The sequence below is a fragment of the Dermacentor albipictus genome, chromosome 1, assembly GCF_038994185.2.
Source record: "Dermacentor albipictus isolate Rhodes 1998 colony chromosome 1, USDA_Dalb.pri_finalv2, whole genome shotgun sequence".
In the NCBI taxonomy this organism is placed as follows: domain Eukaryota; kingdom Metazoa; phylum Arthropoda; class Arachnida; order Ixodida; family Ixodidae; genus Dermacentor; species Dermacentor albipictus.
In genome coordinates, this window is record NC_091821.1 from 218,517,407 (window position 1) to 218,539,187 (window position 21,781).

Consider the following 21,781-nt stretch of genomic DNA (forward strand, 5'->3'; position numbering starts at 1 on the left):
TTTTTCCTTTAGTATTATCGAAAGATCTCGAATCTCATTATGATCTTTGTTTTTAATTTTCCTTCTACATTTTAATTTCTGCTTTAATGCTTTAACTAAATGATTTCTCGGTTCACCCAAGGATTTCGCTTTTTCACGTTTGCTTATCTTCACTGGAACACAGTTATGCATACAGTATTTGACAATACCTTTAAACTTATGCCACAACATATTGACCTCAGCTGCTCTATGAAACATCTCCAGTGCCATATCCAGGTAATCTAGGATGCTATCATCATCTGCTGCAGCAAAATTTCTTACGTGTATTCTTTCTCTGTGAAGCTTGACTGGCAAAACTTTTTTTATGCACAATAGGACAAGTTTGTGGTCTGATAGTCCGTCATTAAACGAAACAGCATAATCAGTAATCCTGCTATCTATAAATGCAAGGTCAAGCACTGACTGAGTAGTTGGTCCCATTCTGGTTGCTTCATTAACAACCTCCGTAAGATCTGTGCTAAATACCATGTCAAATAAAGCATTACAGTGTTTGAAGTCTGCTGAGCCAATCTGTCGTACCACCCAATGAATATCTGGCAGGTTAAAATCATGTGCTATAATTACATGCGTGTTTTCAGATACATTGTCAGTAAAAAAGTCATGAATTGATTTTAGAAAGGCAAGAAGGGCATTACGAGGTCAATAAACAGCACCAATTACGCAAGGAGAGCCGCACAGCATTGATCTGTACCAAGTACTTTCGTTATCGGGGCATTCACGTATCATCACAAGCTCAACATCTTTTTTATGAACAATCACTATGGCACCACCACGAGTTTCACAATCCTTTCGAATATTTGATAAGAGGGGAGTATTATTTCACTGTCGCGTATGTCCGAGCACAACCAGGTTTCGGTCACAATGACATTATCGAGGTTATACAGAAAAAGAAGGTGCTCAAATTCAATGGCTTTGTTCACTAGGCTGGGAGCATTATTATTTATTAGCGTGAAATCTCGAATTTGGTTTCTACAGTGTTATTCAGACTCGCATGCAGTTGTTTTTCTTGCTTGTTTTTATTCTACAAGACGGTGCATCGTTCCATGCATACAACTCGTTGTCGATAACAATCTTCTCATACATGAGTCGAACCTTTAGGCCCTGTTGGAATCTCAGTGCTGACACCCGTTGTTGCAATCGGACCGTTGGCGCCCGTTGTTGCAAATGGGTCGCAAGCCCCAAGGGTAGCGTTGGCCTGGCGGGCTGGGGCACACTGGAAGCATCCGAAGGTCCCAGCAAAGCATGAGTCGACTGCTAACAGAACAACTTGTTTATTCTAGCATCGCAAAGAGCGGGCGGTCAGGTCGACCGAAGTAGAGAGACGGGAGAGCACGTTATTCAACAGAAGAAATCGGAGCCTCTCTCCTGGCGTCCGGGGGCAGCTGCTCTTATACTCTTGGCGTCGCGGGCAAGAAGGAAGGTCACGGGACGACACCACGTGACAGCGAGGCACAGACAGACTGAGACATGTAGAGACGAGTGTAGTGGCACATCAGCCGGGCCGGCGCCGGTCAGACCTCCTCGCTTCACACTTGGGGAGCTCCTCTCCCCGGCTGCCGCGCTTTGACAAGCGTGGGCACACACACACACACGCACACACAAAGACACGTGGCACTGAACATGCCGGGACGCGCTCGGCGGGGATGCGTCGCGGCCGCTCCGAACGGGCCAAAATGTCCGCCACTTTGAACGAAGCCCCGACATCCGTTGCATCCGCGCCGGCCATATTGCGCGTCGTAGGCGAAACGTAACAGACCGCCCCGCCGGGGGAAGGAGATCCCGATGGTCAGGGGACTGCATCTGCTGTCCGGAGGGATGTCGCTCGATGATGCTCATAACCGAAGTCGGTCGTCCCTCAGCGTTTCTTGAGCGCAGCGCACCGAGAAGGCCTCATTCTCACGTTCAGGTTCACACAGGACACTGCAAAGTGACTTCAGGAGAGTTGCCATTTTTGTTCTCTTTCCCAGCAAGCGTTAGAACTGCGCCGAAACTCAGCCGCTCAGTCAGCAAGCACGGCACAACCCTCACTAAGCCATGCCAGGCTCTTTCCCCTTTTATACTACTGCCTAGTTCCTTACAGTAGTCTATAGCAGCACTCAGAACGCGTCCACAAATCGGAAAATTGCACTAGAAAGCGCATCATCACTTTGAAACACTACACAAAAGCAATATGTTAAAAATCCTGCCTCAGGAAGAAAAACATCAATAACAAACAATTTTGAGGCTGATTCCCACGTTAGGGGCTTCGACTTAAGCCATCGGCGTTACCGTTGAGACTCCCCTTTTTGTAACGCACCTCAAAGGAATATTGTTGCAAAGCGAGGCTCCAGCGCAGGAGGCGGCCATTTTTGGAAGAGATGGTCTGCAGCCATTGGAGAGGGCAGTGATCTGTCTCAATGATAAACCTCGAGCCGGCTAGGTAGCATGACAATTTCTGAACGGCCCACACGAGACACGCACACTCTTTCTCGGTGGCGCTGTACGCCTGCTCACGACTGGTCAGCTTACGACTAGCATACAGGACGGGGTGTTCTACTTCTCCATTTTCCCGTTGGCACAGTACAACGCCCATGCCTCGCTCACTAGCATCGCACTGAACAACGAACCCTTTTGTGTAGTCGGGCGATCGTAGCACAGGCTGGCTTGTTAGGGCGCTCTTTAGGGCGCTAAAAGCTCTTTCCTTTGTCTCGTCCCAGACGACTGTTTGCGGCTCTGTCTTTCTTAGAGCATCCGTCAGGGGAGCCGCGATATCAGAGTACCTGGGGATGTACCTCTGATAGTAGCCGGCGACACCTAAGAACGACCGAATATCGGTCTTCGTGCGCGGTTGTGGAAAGTCTCGCACAGCGGCCACCTTTATTTCAGAGGGGCGGCGACGACCCCGACCAATCACGTGACCGAGGTAGACAACCTCGGCCTGTGCTAACTGGCACTTGGGAGCCTTGACTGTCAAGCCCGCTTCGCGCAGGCGGGTTAGCACTGCCCGCAAGTGTGTCATATGCTCAGACCAGGATGCGGAGAATATCGCTACGTTGTCTAAATACGGTAAAGCGAATTCTTGCTGTCCCCGCAACACTTTATCCATGAGGCTTGAAAAACAGTATGGCGCGTTCTTCAAACCAAAACTCAACACTTTAGGACGGAATGTTCCCATTGGTGAAATGAACGCCGCATACCTACTAGCCTCTTCTGTAAGTGGAACCTGCCAATAACCCGTGACAAGATCTAGGCTGGAAATAAACTGAGCGCTACTAACTTTCTCAAGGCGCTCCTCGATGTTAGGGATCGGATAAATTTGATCTTTAGTTATGGAATTTAGCCTGCGGTAGTCGACACAAGGACGAGGTTCCTTGCCCGGTACCTCAACTAAAATCAAAGGGGAGGTATAATCACTCTCACCCGCCTCAATAACACCGAGCTGTAGCATCTTCTTTACCTCAGCCTCCATAATATCGTGCTGGCGGGGTGACACCCGGTACGCCTTGGATCGTACTGGCTCTGGGGAGGTAAGTTCTATATCATGGGTAAGGACAGAAGTCCTACCAGGCCTCTCAGAGAACTGACCTTGAAACTCTTGTAAGAGCTGGTGTAGTTCGGTTTTCTGCTCAGGCGACAGCGGTGCTTTACTGATTAAGTCACTAATGACTTGATCGGTGTCTTCCCTGTTCGTCACTGAGCCTAGTCCCGGAAGTTCGACCGGAAGCTCTTCGGGAGCGTTTACCATCATACACACTACTGCTTCCCGTTGCTTATAGGGTTTGAGCAGATTACAGTGGTAAACTTGCTGTGCTTTCCGTTTTCCTGGCAGACTCACCACGTAGTTAACGTCCGACAGTTTTTGAACAATTCGTGCTGGGCCCTCCCACTGCACGTCGAGCTTGTTCTTTAGCGATGTGCGCAATATCATGACCTCATCGCCCACCTCAAAACGACGGGCCCTGGCTGTCCGATCATAATAAATTTTGGCCCTCTGCTGGGCCTTTGCCATTGCTTCACCTGACAACTCCTGTGCCCTTCTTAAGCGTTCGAGGAGCTTAAGCACATACTCCACCACGACTGGGTCGTTGCCCCTGCCTTCCCACGATTCTCGAAGCATGCGAAGCGGAGACCGCAGCGAGCGACCGTACACCAGCTCAGCTGGCGAAAACCCCGTAGCCGCATGCGGCGCGGTCCGTAATGCAAACATCACCCCAGGCAGACACAGCTCCCAGTCAGTTTGATGTTCAAAACACAATGCTCTCAACACGCGCTTCATGACGGAGTGGAGCTTCTCAACGGAATTCGACTGGGGGTGGTGCACTGAGCTGTCTAACAGCTTTACCCCGCACCTTTCGAGAAAGGCTGTCGTCAAAGCGCTAGTAAACACTGTGCCCTGATCTGATTGGATTTCCGCAGGAAAACCAACTCGCGCAAATATGGACAGTAGTGCATTGACTATCTCAACTGAGCTGAGTTCTTTAAGCGGCACTGCTTCAGGGAACTTTGTCGCTGGGCAGATCACAGTCAAAATGTGTCTGTACCCCGTGGCTGTTACCGGCAGAGGTCCCACTGTATCAATAACGAGCCGTCTAAAAGGCTCCGTAATGATAGGTACCAACTTCAACGGCGCCCTCGATTTGTCCCCTGGTTTGCCCACCCGCTGACAGGTGTCGCATGTCTTCACAAAGTGGTCTGCGTCCCGAAAACACCCTGGCCAATAGTACTCTTGCAAGAGACGGTCCTTAGTTTTCTTAACTCCTAGGTGTCCGGACCACGAACCCCCATGCGACAAGCGCAAGAGATCCTGACGGTAGCACTGAGGCACGATCAGCTGATCGAACTCCACTCCCCTGCGGTCTAGATACTTCCGGTACAGGACCCCACCTCTTTCTACAAAGCGAGCATTTTTCTTGGTGATACCTTCCTTGACAATGCAGCGTATGTTTTCTAGGCTGCCATCCTTCTTTTGCTCGGCTATCAAAGCCGCCCGGCTGACTTTTAGCAACCTATCAAGTCCATCTGACGTAGGCGCTATGAGCAAATCTGCAGATAGCTCTTCTAGCTTTCCCGCATCGGGCATTTCCTCTCCAGTATCTGGTGCCTTTAACGCTACAGGCTCAATTTTATTCAGTTCGGGCGTGCTCTGAATATCAGCTTGCTGCGCCTCTGATCCTTTCTCATCGTTTGACAACGTCGGCCCCGCAACTACCGCCTTTGCAGCGAGCTCCCGAACCTTCGATCCGGTTAAGGCCTGAACGCTAGCCTCACCAAACAAAAGCCCCTTCTCGCGCAGGAGGTGATCGGACCTGTTCGAAAATAGGTACGGGTACTGGGGAGGCAGCATAGATGACACTGCGGCCTCCGTCTCAAGTGCTCCGAAAGGTCCTTCAATAAGCACTTTTGCTACGGGCAGACACACGCTATGAGCTTCCACGGCTTGCTTGATCCATGCGCACTCGCCCGTGAACATATCGGGTTCTACGTAAGAGGGGTGAACTACATCCAGTGTAGCTGCGGAATCGCGAAGCACTCGGCACTCTTTCCCGTTCACGAGGAGGTCTCGCATGTAAGGCTCGAGAAGCTTCATGTTCTCGTCAGTGCTGCATAATGACAAAAACCCTACTTTTGTTTTTGTTTCCGGACACTGCGCCGAAAAGTGACCCGGCTTCTGGCACGTATAACACACGCGCGCTTGCCTCGCCTCGAACCGCTTTCTGCGTTCGGCTTCGGCTGCCGCCGTCTCCTTACGTCCGGTCGGAATGCTTTCACTCGCATCCGCACTACGTGTGTCCCCCTTTGCTCTCATGGGCGTGAACTTCGGCCTCTCAAACTTGGAGCCAAATTCACCCTTTTGACCGTCCTTAGCTCCGCGAGCCCGACGCGTCACAAACTCTTCGGCTAGCTCAGCGGCTCTAGCCACCGTACTAACGTCTGGCCTATCCAGGACCCAGTACCGCACGTTCTCAGGTAACCGACTATAAAACTGTTCTAGCCCGAAACACTGCAGAACTTTCTCGTGGTCACCAAACGCTTTCTCTTCTTTGAGCCACTCCTGCATGTTTGACATAAGCCTGTAGGCAAACTCTGTATACGACTCACTTTTGCCCTTCTCATTTTCTCGAAACTTCCGACGAAACGCCTCCGCTGACAGCCTGTACTTTTTTAGCAGACTCGATTTCACTTTGTCGAAATCCTCTGCCTCCTCTCTCTCCAAGCGAGCGACTACGTCGGCCGCCTCGCCGGGTAACAAAGTGAGCAAGCGCTGTGGCCACGTTTCCCGACAGAACCCCTGCTTCTCGCACGTTCGCTCAAAGTTAACCAGGAACAAACCAATGTCCTCTCCAAGCTTAAACGGCCGCATTAGGTCAGTCATTTTGAACAATACTCGTTCTCCTGCACCGTGTGCCTGACTTCCATTACGAGCGCGTTCCATCTCTACCTCGAGACGCTTCATTTCCAAAGCGTGTTGACGGTCACGCTCTTCTTTTTTCTCTTGTTGCTCTCGCTCTTTCTGTTCTTTAAGTTCGCGCTCCTGTCTTTTTGCCCTCTCCTCAATGGTCTCAAGGCATTCCGACAGCTCGTCATCCTTAGCTTCTAACTCAAGAATAGCGCTAAGCAGTTCTGGTTTTCTGAGTTTGTCTGAGACATCCAGACCCAACTCTCTTGCAAGCTCCAACAATTTCGGTTTGCGCAACGACTTCAAATCCATGGCTGCTCTGAATGCTGCTTTCTCTACTGCCTACTATTGTCTTGCCGCAAACTAACCTGGCAGCAACGACAACCACAATTACCAGCTCTGTTTCTGACACTAACAAAAGCCTGGCAAAACTCAGAAGAAGAAAGTCCCGCACTCACCAAACCTCACAGCCAAGAATTCAGCGCAGTCGTTCCGCTGCAGGCAACCAGTCATCACACAGGGCTCGTTGCACTGCTCCCGGATGGTCGTTGTGCTGCTCAGCATACCGTCAACCGCATATCTTCGCTGCTGGCCTCCGTTGTCGCGATCTCACCGCTGGCAACCAGCTGTTGGAACCACACCGATGGCACCGGCTGTTGGAATCTCAGCGCTGCCACCAGCTGTTGGAATCTCAGTGCTGACACCCGTTGTTGCAATCGGACCGTTGGCGCCCGTTGTTGCAAATGGGTCGCAATCCCCAAGGGTAGCGTTGGCCTGGCGGCCTGGGGCACACTGGAAGCATCCGAAGGTCCCAGCAAAGCATGAGTCGACTGCTAACAGAACAACTTGTTTATTCTAGCATCGCAAAGAGCGGGCGGTCAGGTCGACCGAAGTAGAGAGACGGGAGAGCACGTTATTCAACAGAAGAAATCAGAGCCTCTCTCCTGGCGTCCGGGGGCAGCTGCTCTTACACTCTTGGCGTCGCGGGCAAGAAGGAAGGTCACGGGACGACACCACGTGACAGCGAGGCACGGACGGACTGAGACATGTAGAGACGAGTGTAGTGACGCATCAGCCGGGCCGGCGCCGGTCAGACCTCCTCGCTTCACACTTCGGGAGCTCCTCTCCCCGGCTGCCGCGCTTTGACAAGCGTGGGCACACACACACACACGCACACACAAAGACACGTGGCACTGAACATGCCGGGACGCGCTCGGCGGGGATGCGTCGCGGCCGCTCCGAACGGGCCAAAATGTCCGCCGCTTTGAACGAAGCCCCGACATCCGTTGCATCCGCGCCGGCCATATTGCGCGTCGTAGGCGAAACGTAACAGCCCCATTCTCTTTCTGCTTTCGCACTTTCCCATAGATCTTTCTGCTTTCGTAGCGTGATTATAGAATGATCATTCGAGACAGAAATACCAGTCCTTTCTACCTTTCTGCAGTTCTTAAACATCGCAGTCTTTTCTTTGTAGTCGAAAAGTCTCATGATAACTGGGCGTACTTTTCCTTCCTTTTCTACCCAACCTATATATTCTTTCCGCTGTGGTTATATTAACATTACGTCACGGAAAATATCAGTTAACACTTTCTTTTCAATCTCTTCAGCGGTGTCATTTTCACTTTCTCAGGCCTTCTCTTGTCTAGGTGGTGTTGGCTTCTCTTGTCTAGGTGGTGTTGCCTTCTCATGTCACCTCCCTCCTCTCTTGTATGAGAACTGCCTCTTCTCCTCCCTCTCCTCCTCTCTCCAGTTCTATCTGAGTCCCCCCTGGCAAGTTAGTAGAAAGGGAAGGACTGCAGTTTCTGCAATGCTTCTGAGGGGAGTCACGGATAATTACAGCTGTCAAGGGGCTCAAGTGGGGATGGCCAGGGGGCTCCAGAACTTATTGTGCACCTTCGATGCAGTGAGGTGAAAACTTCATGCTCTGACCCCCCCGCCCCCGACGCGGTGTGCGCGACAGCAGCAGCAGCAGCAGTGGGAAAGTTGAAAGATGAGTCAAAGAAAGCTTCGCTATAAAGGGACACTAAAGGTTAATATTAAGTCAACGTGGACTGTTGAAATACTATCCCAGAAACCTCGAAATGCTTGTTTCATGTGAAGACGATACTTATTTTAAGAGAAAATGCGTTCTGAAGCGTCCACGTACCTCTAGCGCAGTTCAAATCGCCCGCCCTCCGATCGAGAGTGGGGACGTCACGGTCTCATAGTGACGTTGCGCCGTCGATGAGTAAAACGACGCCCGCAGACGGCACTACGGCTTTTCTGCGCAAAACGCAAACACGCGGCCAGAAACAGAGCCAAGTCAGAGCCGACAGCAGTGTGAAACCGGAACTATGGTGGCTAGCGGAAGGGAAAGCGCACGACGTGGCGCGCGACGATAAGCTGGTTCTTTATTTTATGACGCCAACTTTGACGCTCGTTGCAATGGGCTACCCTGACAACGACACAATGGCTCGCGATGCTGGACTCGATTTCAGCGATTTACGCACTGATGAACGTGACCTGCTGCTGAGGGATCGCGCTGCCGGCGTCGTTGCGTACTACTACGACGGCAGCTGAATGTCATGGCTGTACATATTCGCACATTTGTACCTTTTCCTTCTTGAAAACCGAATGCCGCACTCACCGCCCCGTCTTCGACCTGCAGTTGTTCTTGCGCTTCGGAGAATGCAGGCAAGACCGACGGAACAGCGCTACGGGAAAGCATTGCTTTGAAAGGCACTCCACACGACTTCAGTAAGTCGGCGTTGAACTCGTAATCCTCTGGACGAAAGTGCAGCGAGCGCACTATGTGATTTTTCGGCTCTTCGCCAACGCGCTGTGGCAGAGGTACGGCACTTAACCACTATGAACGGAGAGGTTCACTCGTTGGCACACAGTTATAAGTAACGTTGGATTCGCCGCTGCAACTGCCCTTGGCCAAGTTCCGCGGACCGTTCGCGCATCCCATGACGTCACATGGACGTAGCGTTCTCGCTGCTTGTTCCAAATGCAAGTTTCGCGAGCCAGCAGAACCAGCGCAGCACGACGCAGAGTCGAGCGCGCAGAGTCGAGCGAAAACGAAACCTTTCGACCACCCATACATCTAAGTATGGGTGGTCGAAAGTATGGGTATGTATGGTAGTATGGTCGAAAGTATGGGTAGTGTAAATTTTTCTAAGAGTGTACACTCTTAGAAAAATTTACACCCTTTGGGGCTTATCTTGTCCCACAACAATAATCGTCATCTGTCTTGCCCGCGTTTCCTTTCTTTAACGCTGCGAGCCCGGTACTTCCCAGTCACGAACGGCACGCGCGTTATCAGTGTGATGCAGCATTCTCGACAGGAAAGTAGCGAGCGCCGAGTTTTCAGGAAAGGAAACGCAAGCAAGGCAGATGACGATTATTGTTGTGGGACAAATATACACCCCAAAGGGTGCAACCTTTTTAAGAGTGTAGTACCGGAATGTATCTGGGGGGGGTCTCAAATCGTGTCACGCATTTACCTCATTTTCTTGGTTACTAAAGCTCTGTTCGCGATGATATTGACGCCTTAGACGTTCTAGAGCATTGCTTTATCACTTTAACTTAACTTCATAGTAAACGTTAGTGTCCCTTTAAAAATGACGCAACAGAGTTACGCTAATTTTTTACGAACTCATATGTTCCCGGAAAACACAATTTTTCGGTACCAATGTTCAGTACGTAGCCAAAATGCGGTCGTCTGATACGTTTCCCGGCCGCTAGATCCCCTGTAAGCAAGAAAATGCGCAAGGCGCGCGCGATCGAGAACAGTATATAGTTGCCCACCGCGGCAGCTTCACCGCAATACTTGCCCGCCCATCTCAAGTGGAAACGCCGGCGCGCACTCAGTTTCTCCTTTCGGTACCAGCAAATCTGCGAGGTCGTCGAATGCGGAATTCACAGCTATCACTGCCAATCCTAATGCGATAAGCATCTTCGCCTACGTGTTTCATATATAAAGAGCGTGGTGCTGTCGGAAGCGTAGCGCACGCTTTTAATAGGAGATAACCGAAACGTGCCCCCGTTCCCTGCTGCAGACTGCGATCGTATACGTTTTCCGGCAGCTTGATCCCTTGTGAACAAGAAAAGGCACGAGGCGCGCGCGATTGAGAACAGTATATGTAGCCGCCAGCCTCACGAGAAAACGACGGCGCGCAGTTTCTTATTCCAGTACCAGCAAATCTCCGCCCGGGCCGTGGCACACCGCATTCACAACTATCGCCGCCAAACCTATTGCGATAAGCATCTTCACCTATCAACTATAGTTGAGTCTGCCAAATTTTTTTGCTGCTTCGGGTCGCACATTTTCCCGGCTAGTATGTTTTTTCTCAGCTTTTTCCAAAACGTCTAAATGAGGTTCTACTGTATACAGGCTCGTGATGGAAGGACCCAATCATAGCTTGAACACAGGCCTTTGCTAACTAAATATTCAAGAGCCTTGATGGCTCATTTCGTTGATCACTCCATTCAAGGCCCAGTAACAGTTTTTCAATGAATGGCCTGTTAATTGGTGCCGATGAAACACCCAATGCCTGCTGTTTCACAGTCATAGCGGGGACAAGCAATAAACTTCTATATGTGTGTCCCTGCCTCAAGTACTTTGTACACTGCACTTTGTACTTTAGTTCCCATTGTTCATCTATGGCTCATTGTTGTGATGCTCCCCTTACTCAATGCCCGATGCAGAGCCTGTACAATGCACAGTCTGTAAAATGTTTCTAAATAATTTTTTTCTAAATATCACACGCTGCTGCGCTTACTCACACATATTGCCGTGTTAACACAGCACCTAATCTGCCCCCCGATGCTATACACTGAAAACCCCACTAACGATGCTCCTACATTTAAAATCACAGGAAGACGGTGTCTACATACAAATAAGGTAGCATAGTTAAGCCACAAGTGCAGGCAAATGTGTGGATGAAAGGCTCCAGAAAAGGTTACCAACCTGAATCAAAAACCGTTTTTTTCCTGTTGATTTCGCTCCAGAGTGAAAAAGAAAAAAATAGCAATGTTCCGATTAAGTTCCAGTTCGAGCAAAAATAATGTTTTCTTCCGGTTTTCAGTTCAGTGTTTGATATCCTGACAGGAGGTATTTTTCAACAGAAGATATCAAGAAGCTATAGGGCTAATGAACATCACAGTGGTTTATTCAAAAACATTTCTGGGTAGTGAAGAGCACACACTAGTTCAAGCCAATATTATGCATGTGACTGACTTCACTTTGCCACTCATGACTCACTAGAAGCACCGCGACATCTGGTGATCACATTGAGCGCTTGGGTGTATGGGTGGCCCAGACAAAAGATGCATACCTTCCGAGTAGCCATCGTAGTAGCCATCACGCCCTGACAATCGAGGTGGTGCAATCCCTGCTCCCCAGGCAATAAGTGGTGTTTCAGTTTCTGACGGGTTACCTGCTCCATGATTACCTGGGTAAAAAGCAGGAAATTGTTTTTAACCACTGCAATATAATCAAAGAAGAACAAAAGAACAACTAAGTGAGAGCACTAGTTACTACCCTTATATATGGGGATTGTACAAGGCAACAGCAACTGCAAAAATTGAAGATACCAGGTGTTACTATATCTGCATCAAAATTTTAATATTAGAGCAATGTAAATCATGAAATCATGGTGATGTTATTGTCACCATTCGCGTGTCCAGATTGGCAGCCTCTAGCTAAGGAGTAATTTGTGCAGTTATGTGAGTAATTAACAGAGTTATGTTTTAACTTTTTAATAACTGATCTTACGCGGCTAAAACAATCAGCCATTTCAAATCTGTCCCCGACATTATATAGTTGTGTGAGAAATTTTTCATTAATCAAGCTCTTGTAAGAGACGAGTGAACAAATATTTCACATCCAATGCCCTCTGAAAGCAAAACTCTGAAAGCCCCCCACATTTCATCCTGTTGCCGTTGTCATCAATGGCATGGTACCACAAGCATGGAAGAAGGAAAAAAACTCTTCTTTGGCCACAAGCAATGCCTTGCGACTCGGCCGCTTTCATTCTGATTCACCATTTTTTCAATTTTGAAAGTAAGCAGTTCAAAATTTTAGTGCCGGTATAGCAGCGAACACCTGCCACCAAAATTTTACAACACCACAGAAGGGATGCACCATGGAAAGATGGTACAGGTTTAGCGCACCACCGGCATTAAGACATCACACTGATGCCACCCCCTAAAAGAAGAAGGAAATGAAGGCAATCCACTAAACCCCTATTATGAAGGCAATCCACAAAACCCCTACTCCTGAGGCCATGCCAGTGGTGAAGGTGCCAGCGTGACAAAAAGCAGGGCGGAAATAGAACATGCCGTGCAATTCAGTTGAGCAAAAGCGTGTGCCTGTAGCGGAAAATGTTCAATGTCTTTTTCTGCATCAGTTTCGCTTTCAGAGAGCCTTCGATAGTGGAATATTTGTTCACGAAGCATCTTTTTCACTGAACTAGATAATGTCGAGGAAGGGCTTCCAACTGCTCATTTGCTTTAGCCACCTCAGATCAATAATAAATAATATAGTTAACGTAATGCCATAAATTACACACATCACTGTGCAAGTTATTGCTTATCTAGAGGTTGCCAATCTGGACATGCAAATGGTGACAATAACATGACCGTGACTTATATTTCTATAGTTTTAAATCTTTGGTGCAGATAAAAACAAAACCTGGTATGACTGCTTGATTGACTGAGTTTAGCATTCATAAGTAACACCTTAGCCATGAAAGAGAGTGTAGCAGAAGGCTCCAGATTAATTATGACCACCTGGAGTTTTTTAACATGCACTAAAAGCTCGGAACATAAGGCACTTTGCATTCCACCCTCATCGGAATGTGACCATTGCAGTTCAGAACAGAATCCGTAACCTCATGCTTAGCAGCAGAAGGCCATAGCCAGTGAAATAGGTAATGCACTTAATTTGCTCTGAGCTTATTTGAACCATAGAGTTTATTAAGATAATTACTAGAAGGAACTCTGGCACTGAGATCTTTCAGCCACCATGGAAATGATGGGTGGTACATGGATTTGTCTTGGCCTTCATGCTTGTGGATTTAGACATTCTTGTGGCTCTGTTTTTTACACTTCATCTTCCTTCATTGTCCTAAATTTCAAAGCAATTTATACTTTTATAAATGCAGAAGACTGTGCAAATATGCATAATCGATACTATTTGTAGCAGGTCAGCCTGTCGAGGTGGCCAAATCGAAACACACTAAGCATTTCAACACGCTGGCTTGTCGGCGAGAAATTCACACAGGTGTTCTACGCCACTTATCGATGCATGCATCCGTGGCATAATGGTTTCAATATTGGGTTTCTGTGCTACAGGTCTTGTCTTCGATTCCTGCCGTCGGATAATTTTATTATAGATCATTTAATTATTTATAATGCAGTATCTTGATGAAAATAACGAGTTTAAAAAGTCACGAAGCCGTTTGAAGTGAGGAGGGTGAAGCTTAGGCAAATCCATGTACTAACCATCCTTCTCATGCTGACTGAAGCACCCCACTTCAGACACTAGCGCCAGAGTTCCCTCTATTAATTATTGTGCTGAACATGTTGTAGCCCAATTTAAGACAGAAGCATACTATTACTGCACTTGGCTCATAGGAACGAAACCACCATGTTCCAGCTGACCACACACTTGCTCAATCTGGCTCATCAATGACCCCTACTAGCATTAGCATCACTGCTAATTAATAATACATATTCCGCATGTCTGACACATCTGCAATGCCAAGTTCTTACCACAACAAATTTATGCAGGACAGAAAAAAAGGATGTGACAGTGAAGGCTTGGAAACAACTGACAGGGTTTAAGAACATCAAGGTTTGCATGGTAAAAGCAGCTAGATTAATGAAATGAAAAAGATGTAAAAAAGTTGTTCAATACGGAAGCTCTGGGCAATGTAAACTTATTGCCTTGACAGTAAAACAATGTGCAAAAGCATCTTTGCCTATAGATGCAACAGACAAAAAAAGCATACAAGCTATGCTAGGCCGACCTTAACTGTATTAGCATCAGAATGGACTACTACTATAGTACTTTTTACAGTATTTGAAAAATGTTGTAAGACCTTCACACTACTGCTCCTGATGCTATGGCTATTGTGGTTTCACTGGAACTATTAGCTTCACGTATTTTTAAAAAAATACCTTATAAACCCTGCACTTGACATTGTGTAAAGGGTGCTTTATACAAGAAACAGGATGAGTGGAAAATATTGCACTAAACAGAAACAACAAAGAGCATGGCAAGAATTATCTAAATGCCTGCTGATTTGCTAGTCAGTTGCCATTGTGTATGTGAAATTCTCTACTATTAAGAAGTGCAATGTTGATGCTACTGCACAACCATGGTAGCATGGCCACAGCCCTTAGTGCCAACACCCATCTGTCACTCATATTGCCTACTGCCTTAAACGGACAAAATTCCCTGATGTACTCAATTAAAGGCATCAGTCTTCATACAAGTACCGTATAGACTCTTTTAAGGGCTGCACCCCTAACTTGCCAGCCCAAAATTTGGAAAAAAAAGAAATGATTTCAACAGAGAAGCAAATTCCGTTCCGTACCCCGATGCCGTGCGTGCGCACGTGCATCGGTGAATTTTTGCTTGCTGCATATTGACCTCTGATGCAATGGTACATGTGGGGATCTGGGGTATGTACGAGTCAAGGCTGTGCCGGCACCATTTTGACGAAAATGTTCGGTCTCGTGTCCTCACTACTTCACCTCACCAAAATTGTGAAAAAAAGAGAAAAATTCTGCCCTTATACAACTCTATGCTAACTCTTTCAGAGTCGGGTTTTTGAGAGGTGACGTACCCCCAGTGTGTGTGTTTTTCCCTAGAATATTATAAAACAAACACAACGGCTTATTTTTGGTAGTGCAGAAATGTTTTAAAAATGACACAGATGATGGCAAATGTTCTCTTGGTGTGATCCTTACCTACATTCCTATCTGACAAAAGGAATGGCATAGAAACATGGCAGGGAAGAAACAAGGAAACGTACCGGCACGTCAGTAACGCTGATAGGGCTAACAGTAAAAACTAGCTAAGGACGCATTAATGGCTTGTACAATACTAAAAACAGAAGTCAAACCTTCATCCAGGTGGGATATTATAACTAGACCATGTAAGTCTAGCCTACATATAATGGCCCAACTTAAGGCGAACTTTTGCTTAAATGAACAATACCTGTGCGACCGTCAATTTATACATTATTTCAATGGCATAACATCACCCGTATAACGAACGCCTTTCAGCCCTGCCGATCAGTTACCAACAGACGGCTTACACCCAGCGCCGCCATGCGAAATAATGACCTCCGACCCCTCCGTGCGTGCAGTCTGTTTTCCCAAACCTCCTCGCAGGCGAACTATCCATTTCGTGCCCTGCTACCCTTTGCACTCTATTACGCGCTGCCCACGAGTGTTGGTGTGTGGTTTTCAAGGTCTCCCTCCTGTCGTTCCTAGCAACTCCGCCAACTCCACTCCCATCCCCTCACTCTTTCTTGCAACACCATTGTCATACCATTGCTGTCTCGATGGCCGCGTTACGGCCGCTGGCTAAACTTCAGAAGTTTCGTTTTCTGGCCGTTACCGTGAAGCAGGCCTCTTTACACAAGTCTCCATGCTTCCTCACTTCCGCGCTTCGTTCTAGTCGAACTCAAGTTGTATTCAGGATGGCGGACGGTAATGCCGTGCCTGCAGCCATAACAAAACCAAAAGCACTGGGCATGGTAACGAAGCGAACAATTTTGACGGACCTGTTTCAAAAAGCTAAAAACTGCGAGTTGGTGAAGAGGTACGTGTCGAAATCAAACATCTCGACGATTCTAAAGAACAAGGAAAAGATCGCCAGCTCTGATGCCGACTTGACAAACAGAAAGCGTCTGCGGAAGGCCGCCTATGCGGACGTAGAGGGCACGTTGCTTAAGTGCATCGATGCACGGGCTTACAACATTCCGATAAGTGGACCAATGATGCTGGGCAAAGCTAAAAGCTTTGCATTTCTGCTAGATTTTTCTCACTTCTGCCCAGGCAATGGCTGGCTACATCGATTCAAATTGCGGCATAGGATTGTTTTTAAATCGATTGTCAGCGACGCGGCTTTGGTAAGTGACCAAGACGTTGCCACTTGGCTTGTAAGAAACTGAGGCATTATTGCAAGCTATGTGGGGCAGGACATTTGTAACACAGACAAAACTGCGTTATTGTATCAAATGCTGCCGACAACACTCATGCCATGAAAGGCGATCAAGTGCTGGCGGCAAGCACAACAGTAAAGTGCGCTTCTGTGCACTAACATGGATGGCAGCGACCGGCATGTGCCCTTTGTAATAGGAAAATCAAAGAAGCCGCGTTGCTTTCGGAGCTATGTACCCTAGCGCTACAGGCACAGTACTAAGGCCTGGATGATGGGCGATTCATTCGCAGAGTGGCTGGACGAGTTTGAGCGCAACATGCAGACACAAGGTAGGGGTGTGCTGCTCGTGCTCGATGACTCCTCAGCGCACCATGTGCGAACTTCTCTGACGGCAGTTACTCTACATTTCCTGCTGCCCAATATTACTTCGAAAGTACAGCCACCGCTTGATTTGAGCATAATAGGCGCATTCAAGGCATCCTATGGGCGCCGCATTGCAGAGCGCTTGCTCATCGCTGTTGACCGCCGGGCCGCCAACTTGTCGCTTCGAGTATCACTGTATTCAGCCATTGGGATGATGAAGGCGGTATGGGCGAAGGTGACAGCCGTTTGCGTGCGGAACTGTTTCCGCAATGCAGCTTCGTCGACGCAGTGCCTGATGCCGAGCTTGATGCTTCCGAAGATGATCAGTCCTGTGGCGATCTGCGGCAGCGCGTCATCGACTCCGACATGGGGGCTCACGACATTGGTTGGGATGACTTTATTTCTGCTGATGAAGACGCTGATATTGCGGAACCGTGCACGGATGAGGGCATCATTTGTGAAGTGCGGGCGGAGAGCGACGTGGAGGAATCAGATGACAATGAAACTTGACAATGAGCCAGCACCCATAAGTGCACCTGTAGCAACGGGCTACATAGAGGGCCTCGGCGAAGAGCACGCTTCTGCTCTAAATAAACTGAAGACCACTGTCATCCGATCTGCACTGCGGAAACAGACGATCATCACGAACTTCTTTGCAAAGAAATAAATTTTATATTTTGACTAGCCACTTTTTTTTAAAGTTGTGATTCACTTACTAGTACTAACTTCGGGATACACCGAACGGGCGCCGTGTGACGCTCAGGTTCGTTAGACGCAGTCTCGACTGTACTGCTGCCTCCATCAAATGCTAGGCTGTTTAGTTTTTAAACTAAAGTTTTGGAGAATACCACAGCACGCTAGTCATCTGCAGTGAATTCGAAAATAGCAATAGTTTTCAGGAGTTCAATGTTGCCTCATACACAAGCTCATTAACTGGTAGTTTATACTGCAAAAGGTGCAGTATAAAATTCAAAATGGCAGTGTTTCCCAACTCATACCGGTGTCATACGACCACTTTCGATCGCGGCCAAGCCCAGTTTGGATCGAAATTCTCCACCGCGATTGGCTCCCTCGCGCAGCTTGCGCAAAGAAACCAATCACAACCTAGAAATTCGATCCAGATCGGGCTTGATCACAATCGAAAGTGTGCCGTGTGACACCCATATAAAACTAATTTATAAATATAAGAAGAAGAAGAAACTTTATTAAAGAATAGTCCGACAGTTCTTGCTGTGGTGGCCTCAGGAGACGGCTCGAAGTCCTTGGACTCGAGCGGCATCTTCGGCTTGCCGGACGGCCCAGAGCTGGTCTGCCAGCTCTGAACTTTTGATAACCGCCTCCCAGCGGCGGCGACGCCTACGGAGAAGGTCCCCAGCGGCTCCCGCATCCGGGGCGTCGTCGGGAAGAAGCAAGCTCGAGCCTTCTCCTACTCTGGCAACGGCTGCGATTATGGACGCGTCACGAACGGAGCTGGTTTGATTACCGTTGTTGCCGGCACATTCCCAGAGCATGTGTCGCAGCGTTGCTTTATGTCCGCATGTTTTACATGCATCTGTTGGATATAAACGCGGATAGCAGTGGTGTAAGATAGCGAGGCTAGGGTAGGTGTGTGTCTGGAGCAAGTGTAAAGTTACGGCCTCGATCCTGTTCAATTTATCGTGCGGTGGTGGGAATGTGCGTTTTTCGAGTCTGTAGTGTTGGGTGAGGTCTCTGAATGTGGTTAGGCGATCGCCCCACGCCCAGTGTGTTTCTTGTTGCTGTGTTTCTGTTGTAGTGTCCCGATCCGGCAGATCCGATGCCCTGCTCTCGGGGGCGGAGGCGGCCACATCATCAGCGGCGGCTCGGCGTGTGAGACCTCGAGCCGTGGCGTGGGCCGCCTCATTTCCTGCGAGCGGAACATCGGTGTGTGCCAGGGTCCAAAGGAGGAAGACCGTAGAATTTTGGGGTTGCGAGGGCGATGACGAGTCGCCGTCATCAGAAATTTGGAGTATGCGGGCCACTTCCCGCGAGACACGGCCGCGTGCGAAGCCGCGAATTGCCGCCTGCGAGTCGCTGATCACGATCGCAGTGTTCGGCACCGCGACGAGTGCTAGGGCTATGGCAGCTTCTTTGGCCGCCTCCGTGTGTCCCGTGGTCACCGTGGCGCTCGCGAGGCACTTACTCGTGCGGTCTACAACCGCTATCGTGTGTGCGCTTCTCACTCCTTCATATCGCGCCGCGTCTACGTACACCGCCTCGTTGTTGTCACCAAACTTTTTCTGAAGGTCGCTTGCTAGTTTGTTGCGTCTCCCAGCGTGGTGCGTCGGGTGCATGCTCTTGGGAAGCGGCAGGATGATCAGGCGGTCGCGAACAGAGGCGGGAACCGCTGTCTTTTCTCCATGCTGAGTGTGGTACGCGATATTTGCTGAGCGACTCGAGGATGCATCGACCTGCCTTTGACCTCGATAATCGTTCGCATTGCGCAACGTCATGCGCCTCGATTAACTCATTAAGGGAGTTGTGAACTCCGAGCTCTAGAAACTTGACGGTGCTTGCGTTGAGTGGAACGCCGACCGCCCTCTTGAAAGCCTTTCGGATCATGTATTCGACTTTGTTTTTTTTTTGGACCCGATCCACCTCAGGTAGGGGGCAACATACGTTATGCAGCTTATTGCGTACGCCTGCACGAGACGGATCGCGCACTCTTCACGCATACCATTGCGTGAAGAGCATACCATTCCGTGCCACACTATGAAAAGAAAGGAAGGTTTGCATACGTGCTCTCTTGCATGCAAACATTAGATGCATAAGTATTTCTTTAAGCCCTCTAGAACGGATGCTTTATTTTAATGTACAACACTCGTGGTGCCTCGGTGTTACTCAATGCTACTAGCAAACAGCTTAGTGGACTGAAAGGCTGTGTCAGAAGTTGTCCTGGGTAAACTGATGCACTGCTGTGCACGTACACTAGGCTTCCTAAAGGGAAGGAGCATAATGCCACAAGAAACACAGTATAGCATGCCCAAGTTGACAAAGGGGCTTATCTACACTCAATATTTAGCTACATCCCACAAGTGCACACATACCTGGCCCCAAGCAACATGGGAAGTGAAGAGCCCATGCCAAGAGTCAATATGCAGAATGGGTGACACTAGTATACTGCTACGAAACGAAAATTCCCTGCAACATGCCACAATGGGAAGAATGCTCCCAGTGGCTATGATGCATACTCTCGCAAAGGCCAAAGGGCTCCATCATGAGAGCACAGGGCTATTTGCAGCCGCATTTGCCTCAAATAAGTGCAGCCCAGCATAGTAGGTCCATGCACAAGCACTAGCACTGTTCTTTGGCATAGCATTTGGAAAGGAGTGTGCTCGCTGTAGGTGGAAGACACCATAGATGACCTCAAGTCCAAGCAAGTTGCACCTAGCGCAGTCACACAGAGGTTTCTTTTCTGTGCTCGCTCTTGTGGCCGCACTGGGCATGACCACAAGAGCATGACCAGAAGAGCTTCAATGGAAACAGGCCACTAGACCTTCTGGGGTGGAGTGGCAGTTAAGTGACAGCCTGGCCACTGCCCGAATGAGCCACGGGTAGAAACAAAAAGAAAAGAAAGGGCAAAAGAATAGGCAAACACCCACACAAAGGCCATAGGGTGCACTACATTGTGCCATGCTTTGTCAGGACTGAAGAGTTGATAGAATGGTACAAGCTCTCATCACATGTCGTAACTAGAAAAAAATAATTTTGGATATTCTCTTTTGCAGGGTGTCTAATTCTGTGAGATGTTTTAAGGTTACAATGCAAAAAAAAAAAAAGGGAAGAAAGAAAATACACTAAAGTTCATGAACAACTCTAGTTAAAAATGTACAAACACAACATACCCCAGTCTGTCATTCCATGATCCGACGTAAAGATGTAAGCAGTTTTTCCATCCTCTTGATAGAACTCTTCAATCAGCTTTACTACGTGCCTGATGTTTCGGTCAACCAATGCAATGTTTTCATAGTACTCTCTAGAGAGAGAGAAAAGAAAAATACTCTTGCTGCAAAAATCTAAAAAATAAATAGAGGCTATATTATAGGTTATATACAAAGCACTTACATAGAGTCAGGGTTATAACCGTGTCCTATGGTGTCTAAACCAAGAAGGTGCAAAAAGAAAACTATTTTGTCCTGTCTGAGCATATCAGTCAGTGTCTGATTGTCTTCTGCACTGCGCAGGAACTCCTGAAACCAAGCACAAATCATTCAAACATTAGTAATAGGGTCCTAACTGGACCTGCTAGTGAATCTGGGATATTTTAGAATGTTTAGCCAGCAATATAACAAGTCTGCTATTTCTTTAAACAACCTGCAGTTATAAGCATTTTGAAACACTGCCAACATATTCAAGTCTAAACAGGCTGCATAAAATTCAGCAGAGCTTACAATTGAATTCCTTTCACACTATCATAGTGAAAGCTGGCAAAATATAAAAATATTCTCATTATATATTTCCAATTGCAATTATAAACTGATGTTATTGACAATGCAGTACAGCTAATACACACTGTATACAAAAATGATAGGGCAGACATTAGTGCGTAAAAGCACACACATACCTGAAGCTTTCCAAAGACCCATAAGTCAAGCCTGGAGGCATCCTCATCAGCAAAGTCAATCTCATTTGTGTCGTAAGTGTGCGCGTGAACATGCTTTTCATGGTCCCCTATTGTGTAAGAGTAGCATTTTAAGTTTTGACCAGGCATTCAGGTAGAACAATTCAAGAGCAAGAGAATGAAACAATGACATGATCAGCCAAAAGGCCCCTATTAATTCCCTCAAATAATGCAAATATGTGATGTGTGAATATGCCATGAT

At 48.0% G+C, this 21,781-nt stretch overlaps 1 protein-coding gene across 2 annotated transcripts in view; it reads right to left on the reverse strand.

Moving 5' to 3' along the window:
• LOC139054224 (GPI ethanolamine phosphate transferase 1-like) overlaps positions 1-21,781 on the reverse strand; it is a 77,088-nt gene that overhangs the window by 46,635 nt on the left and 8,672 nt on the right. For both annotated transcript variants that reach the window (XM_070530908.1, XM_070530907.1), the window contains exons 3-6: positions 21,523-21,629; positions 21,024-21,148; positions 20,804-20,934; positions 11,734-11,850 (exon numbers count right to left, since the gene is read on the reverse strand). In XM_070530908.1, the coding sequence (XP_070387009.1) occupies positions 11,734-11,850; positions 20,804-20,934; positions 21,024-21,148; positions 21,523-21,629 (480 nt within the window). The remainder of the gene's footprint in view (positions 1-11,733; positions 11,851-20,803; positions 20,935-21,023; positions 21,149-21,522; positions 21,630-21,781) is intronic.